The following is an 8,812-nucleotide window of genomic DNA, read 5'->3' on the forward strand; positions in this document are numbered from 1 at the left end:
AACAGTATTTCTAGACTCTCAGCTTTCATGATGTAGCACTCCAACATCTGCAAATGTTACCACCACCATACTTGTGGTCAAGGTTGGGTAGTCCAGTGGTTTACCTAACCTTAGTGAAAGTCGCTGCACCCATCCAGGTGCCTTAAAAGGTCAGATCTTTCAATGCTCACAACAGGCACTTTGAGGTATAGTTCTGCAAAATAACCACAGCAGAAGAAAACTTAGCTGTTTTGTCCTGGATCATAGAATCATAGAATCATAGGGGTTGGAAGGGACCTCGAAAGATCATCTAGTCCAACCCCCCTGCCAGAGCAGGGTCACCTAGAGTACATCACACAGGAAGGTGTCCAGGCGGGTTTTGAATGACTCCAGTGCAGGAGACTCCACAGCCTCTCTGGGCAGCCTGTTCCAGTGCTCCGTCACCCTCACAGTAAAAAAATTTTTCCTGATATTCACCTTGAACCTCCTAGTAGCTTTGGGCAGAGATGTGAACTGTAAACTGAATTATAATTAAGTGTCTCAGCAGAGAGAAAACAACATTGTGCAGTACACAGCTCGGTACAAATTCCGAGGTGATACACAGACATGCAGACAGAGCCAGCTGAGGTATCCAAGCATGGAGCTGTGGTTAGAAGCACAGCCAAACCTGAAATGCCAGCAAATACCAGTTTGGCTCTGAGTATTTATCTAACTGTTCTTTTTCCAAGCATTTGTTCCTCCTTGCTGTATTTTTTTCCCAAACTTGTGTAACATTTAGTGATTGACTCTGCCTCACTTATTAATACCAAATAAAAAAGCAGTTTATTCTGTGAATAATAAATTGCTTTCCCCAGAACCAATGGCAGAATTCAGAAGTAAAATACAGCTCAGAGAGAGAATTGGGCTGTAGGCACTTTGATGTTGTATTTTTGCTAACTGCTTAGTACAAATGAGGATACTGTTAAAAGTAAGCCTCATGTAACCTATTAACTGTCACACTACAAATACTGTTCTAGCAGCCAGAATGTCTGAAAAATATTAATCATCTCACGTACTATATGGGACAGAAGTCAGACAGAGAAATCCTGTACTTAACACATCATGTGTATGTATGCATAAAGATATACATACACATACATGCAAAATTCTGAACTCACAAATTTTAGCTAAACGTCATGTATAAGGATGTTTTTGTTACACTATATTTGAAATTTCCTATGTTACTTTATGACTGGAATAATTATATCTTCTTTATAAAATTCATTTTCCAAATAAATCATGACTCTGCCTTACAATTTTTGTCATAGTAAGGGTATTTCCTTTGGAAAATTCAAGCATTTATGGTAAACTTTAAAGCTATGTGACATGTGGACCTGAGAAGTTTTAAATGAAAAAATAGTGTTCACTAATGACCAACTTGTGAAGCCTTTAGCTGCTAGATGCTGTGGAGGCTTTAAATAAAGTACAGAGAATTGAGCACTGCTTTGATTCTTTGCAGCTGTATCACTGATGAGTAAAGATGAGGCTAACCTGGACCACAAAAAAGGTACTGAATAGCTTGTACTCGAATCTGTTTTTGCTGCTGGTAAACAGTGAAACTCCTACATTAAAAACAGTATACCAAGCCTTTACACATTGTTTTATCTTTTCATTGCTTATCTTCAGGCATTTCATAAATCGGAAGACAATAACTTGGCTACTACATAGGAGAGGACAAACCTTGCTTTTGTTGGTTCAGTTTTTAGTACAGTTTTGCTCTACTACAAAAACTAATTTCTCTACAACAACAAACATTTTGCGTCCAACTGACAGACTGAGAGGTTTTTTGTTTTTTGTTTTTTTTTTCCTTTTTATTAGCCTATTTTTTAAGCCATTCTGAGTGCATTTTTTAAACTGAAGTAGTAAAAGGATCAGGTTGCACAGACATTTGGCAGGAAAGATTGCACTAGAGTTTATTTTAAAGCATGATGAAATTCTGCAAAATTTGAAATTTTATTTTAAATAAATTGATAGTAGCAGCACAAGGATGTAGGATCTCACAGTCCTTTCCTGCGAGACAACCTCCAAATACTGTGATGAATTCTGTCTTTCCTTTACCTGGACACACGCATACAATACATAGGCAGATAAGACACACATGCATCCATCAGCAAGAACAGTCATAGCACTAATTATTATCTACGCCTGTTGCAGAGCTAAGTCAATGATTTCCCTTCTGCCTTTACTGCCTTATGAACCTGTCAAACATCATGACATAACCAGCTGACCTCATCTAATACCAGTTTCAATGGCAGTCTGGTAACCAGCACCATCTAGGACACAAGGCCAAGTACCAAAACTGAAGCTCATATGATATGATGCTGACAGCAGTGCATCTGTCAATCAAGGAAGCCCCATTCCAGGCCCGTTTGGCTGACAAAACTTAATGCCATGCTCATCCACTAACTGAGCCTTGGGTCACAAATACGCCTGATGATAGGTACATTCATGAAGGAGTGAAGAAACTTATGGGATACAAAACTGACGTCCTGATACACAAATGTAATGAAAGATGGTATCTTCTGTAGTTTGGTTTTAAGGAACTTGACAATATTGCCATTCGTAGTGGATATAGTCTCATCACTCTCAGAAATTTTTGTAAAATATATATTCCCCTTCACCCTCTTCATCCATTAGCAATCTGCAGAAAACAAGGGACTGAATATATCTTGTCCTCTACCCTTTTTTATTCTTCATCAGATTGAAAATGCTCCATTTTTTTCTCCAGTGAGCTCCATGAAGCTGTGCAACAGCTCCTGGTGGAGTTGGGTGAAGAATCTCTTAACGGTCAACCAGTAACATTTGACTGGGTAAGAGGCTGCAGGTCTGATTGTATGACAAAAGATCATTCATCAGCAGGCTAAAAAGGGCATGCCTCAAAAAATAAGATATGCCAGGAAGAGTACATATAGGAAGTTTTATTTATAGGAGTAACAGCTGAACAAGAAGTGATGCCATTCAGATTCCACAGATGCCATTCAGTTTAAGCTTCTTGTCTTTTCACACAATTTTTTTTTGTGATAGCATAATGCAAGATTTCCTAGTAAGTCTTAACAATGGTATTTGAGTTCACAGAAACAAATCTTTCAACTTTTCACTATTTCTCTTGCTATTTTTTTTCTTTTTTAAACACTGTTGTACAGTCAGAATAATTTTCAAATTAAAGAAGGAAATTAAAAGGGGAGTGATTTGGAGTAGATAAGGCACAACTAAATACAAATATGAATATCCTAGAACAGACACTCTCTGCTTTGATGTCAACATTATCTAGAAGGATATAATTTGATGCATTTCTTTAATTTGACAACCTGGTAATTCCACTTGCTTTTCAACGAAAAGGAAAAAAAAAAAAGTCACCTACCTACACATACACGACCATCGACTCCAACAGCCAGGCCAGGTGGGCACTCACACCGAAAGGATCCTTCGGAATTTATGCAATGTCCGTTCATGCAAATTCCTGATGTCTGACATTCATCAATATCTATCAGGAGGCAACAAAATTCAACAATGTATTTGCTGTTCATAAACAAGATTACAATTAATCTTTTTATAATATTAACAAATGACTTTAGGATTGCAGATGAATCATCAACATTTCCTTGTTTTTTTTCCAATAAAAATGTCATCTTGAGGTGACACTAAATAATCAAAATTCTAGCTCCACATTAAAAAATAACCTCCCCAAAAAGTCAGAAAAACTGTAGGATTAGAGGCACTTTAGACTCTACATTAAGTGAAATTAATTACAAGTGTTCCCCTTTGTCCATGTCATGACAGTGGAACTTTGAAAGTGTGGTTAAGGAAGCACTCATCACAGAATAGCCATATGATGGTAAATTTTAATTCTTAAGAACTTTTCATTGTTCTTCAATTTTTAAGTGCCAGCTGCATTTAAATGAACAAAACCACAACTTAGAGAAATGGTTCAACTTTAAATCAGAAAACCAAGGATTTAGATGATTTTAGTTACTAGAAATTATTCAAGACCAAACCTACTTCTGCTGGCAGCGACAGTTATCTTCCACTAGTTAACTTTAATGGAAGCTAAATCAGACTCTATTCCTAAAAAGTTTAACATAAGTTTTCAATGACCTCACTTTAAAAAGCTTGCAATGCTATGTGGCAAATACAGTATCTTAAGTGATAGACACTCTGACACCAGACAACTGGCAGAATAATGATGTGGAAAACATAGTTGTGTGTGTTGATCAATGAAAAATCTTTCAAACCTTTTAAACTTCATATATTGCTACTCACTTTGTCATTTCATGAAGGGTCTACATATTTTGCTGCATTGACAATGCTCCAAGACTTTCCAAAGTACAACTTAAGTAATACAGCTTAAGAAATCTACTGTAATGAGTTAGTAAGGTGTTAGTATGATATTAAATCCATGTCACAAGATTACCATTCTTGCATGAATAAATTGACAGGAAGAGCAATCTTCAATCAAGACTGCCTTAATGCATTACCTCCCAGTTCTACATACCGGTACAGTAACGACCATTTGAGGCCAGAACAAATCCGGGTTTGCAGATGCATTTAAAACTCCCATCTTCATTTATACACATTCCATTTAAACACATGTTTGTAGTGGTACACTCATCATGGTCTGCAAAATATTGCAAAGAAAACTGCTTACAGTTCCTCACCTTCCAGAAGATGACACAGTAAAAATAAATGGTCAGGACTGATGTGACATATTGCTTCACTTGAAGGTTAAGTTCTACTCATAAGTCTGAGGAAGGACCTGAAGAGTTTTCACCCTATAGACAAAGCAGCAATTTTTTTCCTGCTGGGATCAGTTACTTTGTGTGTTTCAGCACACTGTATGTGGAAGAACAGGGTGTGTCTATCTTTCTTACAGGAAATGACAAGTTTCAACCACCTCATGGAATAAGAAGCTTGTTGTTCACCTAGGAAGCTTTTGTGACACACCATAGTCAAAAATTTTAAAAGTTATTTCTTCAGCAGAGCCGTTATATGAAGCACTTATTATGAAGCTTTAGGGAAAAATGTTATTCCTGGCACTGTTATTCCTGGAACTCTTGTGAAGAGACGTAGCTTCAAAACCAAAAATTACCTCAAGTTTTCTTCAAAATCATGTAGTGCTATACAGTAACAATTTCCACACAGAGTCGGTAAGTTCACCTCAGGTAGTATGCTGTTTCAAAAAAGGTATCCTTAATGATCCTTAGGTGTAGTATGGAATATAATTTCTAGAATCATCAATCTAATACCTGCCTCATTATTTGGAAGAATTCTTACCCACACAATTTTTTCCATCTGCAGTCAGTTCAAACCCAGCATTGCAAATACATTGGAAACTTCCGTCAGTGTTTACACACCGACCATTTTTACAAAGAACACCATTCTGGATGCACTCATCTACATCTAAGGGAAAAAAAAAAAGAATCACACAACCAGAGAATTAATGTTAAGATAAAAATTTATATAGTGACAACTCTTGCTTTGAAAAATACCAGCATGCTATTTAAACATTACTTTGTAAAAAATTTCCAAAGATGGTTTAGAATTTTTTATCATTGCATCTGACGTAGGAAAAATATTATTTTACAGAATTGTGCAATAAATTCTACATTTTATTCTGCTCAACAATTACTTTATGAATACCTTTAAAAACCTACTCACACATCTGCATACAGCCATAAATATACACCTGTCATACTAATAGACCACTTTCTCGGTTTTTTTTGCAGAACTCCCAGCTGGTGAGCTCCCTCGCCAAGTGACAGATACCCCAGAATATTGGACAAACATTAAAAGACAAAACAAGAACAAATAGAATGGAACTCAGAGCTAGAGCTCAAATTAATATAACAGCTGTTGGAATTTACTGAAATTGCATTGTGAACTATTTTTTGAACTCCAGTGGGATCTGACAAAAGAGGTTAGAACATCTGCAGTGTCATAAATGTGAACAAAATTTTCTTACCAATGCAAGCTTGTTTGGTTGGAGTTCTCTGGAAACCTGTGTGGCACTTGCAGTAATAGGAACCAGGTGTGTTGACACAGTCTCCATTAGAGCATGGGTTTGATGTGCATTCATCAACATCTGCTGGCAGCACAGTGGAGTATTAGTGACTTCACAAGGTATACAACATCTTTTTCAAGTCTATTTTTTAATTGAAAAAGATGGAAACTAACAGTCAAATGCTAAATACTAAAACTTGTTCTTGGTGCAAAATCATTAACTCTCCTGAGAACACAGAGCTATTCCTAGTCCTGTGAGGCAGACATTTTTAGGAAGTGAAATACTGCTACGTTATTTATATACAGTTCATATGTAGACAAAAGAAAAAATCTGTGAGGATTTTGACACAGGATATCTGACAGTTGCCAAGTGAAAGTGAACAACACTTTATTCAACATAGTTTCACTTAACTGAACGATCGTTCAATCTTTTTAAGAATAAAACCAATACAAATAAAACCTAGCACTTCAAAAGCAGAGCAAATCACAGCATCCAAAATGTCCCCATTATATAACAGTTTCATAGTAGAAATGTGAGGAGAGGCCACACAGCAGCAGGAGGGATTCTTATAGAATCATAGAATCATTTAGGTTGGAAGGGACCTCCAAGATCATCAAGTCCAACCACCGAGCCACCAGGGCTCCAAAGTCCTCTGCCTAAACAGATCAGAATCTGTCAGGGTTGGAAGGGACCACAAGGATCACCCAGTTCCAACCCCTCTGCCATGAGCAGGGACACCTCCCACTCGATCAGGCTGCCCAGAGCCTCATCCAGCCTGGCCTTAAAGACCCCCAGGGATGGGGCCTCAACCACCTCCCTGGGCAACCCATTCCAGGGTCTCACCACTCTCATGGGGAAGAACTTCTTCCTCACATCCAGCCTGAATCTGCCCACTTCCAGCTTTGCCCCATTCCCTCTAGTTCTGTTGTTACTTGAGATCCTAAAAAGTCCCTCCCCAGCTTTCTTGTAGGCCCCCCTGAGATTCCCCCCATATCTCAATTATATATGCCCATTGCATCCTCAACTCCAGCCTTTGCATTTAATACCAGAATTAATCTAGCCCTTCTCTTTAATGTATCTTACTCTCCTTTCCAAAGGTTTTTGGCATTTGGGTGCAACCCAACACTCTCTGATCACCTGAAATCTTAGGTAATTGCTCAGAAAGAATTCACGCTTGACACAGGGCTCTGAAAACTTTTAACTCCTTTCAAGAACCCTTCCCAAATTTTACCCCAGTTGTTACCAATGAATCAGCTGTGTCTTCGGCCCAAGACACCTATTCTCAACTCTAAAATAACACTGATTTTTCCTCTCCATTATGCTGCTCTAAACCTCCCCAGGATCCTTGCCTTCTGTGATCCAGGGTGCAGAGTGGGTGCACCCCACTGGTCTGGCAGGCAGGACTGCTGGCTCAGTCTCCTGCTACAAGAGGATGACCTGAGCAGCTCACTCTGCTACAGCTAAATTCTCAGGTTACAAACCATTTGAATGGCTCTCTTGGTGAAATTTCTCTTCCTTCATCAATCACCTTTGCTAATTTGACTTCCCACCCCCCCAGACCCCCCCCATGTCTTCCATTTCACTTAGAGGTCTGAGATTATTCATCTCTTCATTCAGGCAGGCTTTAACATCACAAAGTCAATGGGGATTGGCAGATAACAAGCAGATATCTGGCTGTAGGCTGCCATAGGCAGCTGGAGCTAAGTAAAGCCACTGATGATCAGTTCTTGCCACTGATGATTTTCCCATGCATTTTGCAGTATTTGCTACCAGAAATACCAGGAAAATCTCAGGGTAATTTTGCTCATTATTTGCACTCAACCTTTATCAGGTCTTGTTCTAAAATTCAGTTCATTACATGTTGGAAATAATGGGATGGAATAACTTATTTATTTAACATATAAATGTTCTTTTATCTACTTCTAGAATGTGTTGTGCCATGAATGACCCGATTCTAAAAAAAATAGCAAAAGGCTAAGTTTTGTTCTAATTTAACAGTAAAAAAGAATATGCCTTTCACAGGATTTACTGTGTTAATGTATACACGTTTAAAATCAAAAGTATCCATCTACCTATCCATCTAAGAAGAGATCTGACTTTACCTAAATCAGTGATATGATGAGCTGTTTTACAGCACTGTTGGTGCCAAGATAAAAATCAGACTGTTTTGGGTAAATAGTTAAATAAATAAAGGCAAAGAGAATTCAAGAACCAAATACCTCCTCTCACACATTTAGCTCACTCACATTTGCATTGCAGCTGATAGCACCACTCCAGTAAAACCACAAGAAAGAAGCAAGATAAAGGAAAGAGAAAATCAGTGTTAAATACAAAGAAGAAAACAGTAACTGCATCTTTATGCAGTAGACTTCTATGCAATTGTTGTAATTTCCTGCTACCATACTTCTCTCTGGTGCCTAACTGTTGGGATACTCTTTCTCTACACATTAGGCATTTTTGCCTCAGTGCTCAGCTGATACGGGGGGGTCACGGAGCACTGAACATAATTCGTTCAGAACAAAGTCCTCAGCTACGAACAAAACATCAAAATCTAAATCACATTTTGACATCAATATTTTGCCACATTTCAAATTACTGTACATTTATCTTGCTTGAGTATACAGGAGGAAGGGGAACTTACGCATACAGATATGGCACACGTCTATTTGTTTAGTTTTCATACATAGGATGACATTTACGACTTTATCATAGGCTACAGCTTGCTTCATCTGTTAAACACGTTCATGATAGAAATGGATCTCACTATAAACCAATTTATAGATTGTACAGCAGGAA

The 8,812-nt window shown here is 38.0% G+C and overlaps 1 protein-coding gene across 1 annotated transcript in view; it reads right to left on the reverse strand.

The window, feature by feature from the left end:
• LOC103770629 (fibrillin-2-like) overlaps nt 1-8,812 on the reverse strand; it is a gene marked incomplete at both ends in the record, with an annotated part of 45,553 nt that overhangs the window by 9,242 nt on the left and 27,499 nt on the right. Inside the window, 4 exons of the mRNA XM_008937898.1 lie at nt 3,380-3,502; nt 4,511-4,633; nt 5,290-5,415; nt 5,978-6,097. Coding sequence (XP_008936146.1) covers nt 3,380-3,502; nt 4,511-4,633; nt 5,290-5,415; nt 5,978-6,097 — 492 coding nt within the window. The remainder of the gene's footprint in view (nt 1-3,379; nt 3,503-4,510; nt 4,634-5,289; nt 5,416-5,977; nt 6,098-8,812) is intronic.

This window comes from Merops nubicus, unplaced genomic scaffold (assembly GCF_000691845.1).
Source record: "Merops nubicus isolate BGI_N331 unplaced genomic scaffold, ASM69184v1 scaffold16043, whole genome shotgun sequence".
In the NCBI taxonomy this organism is placed as follows: domain Eukaryota; kingdom Metazoa; phylum Chordata; class Aves; order Coraciiformes; family Meropidae; genus Merops; species Merops nubicus.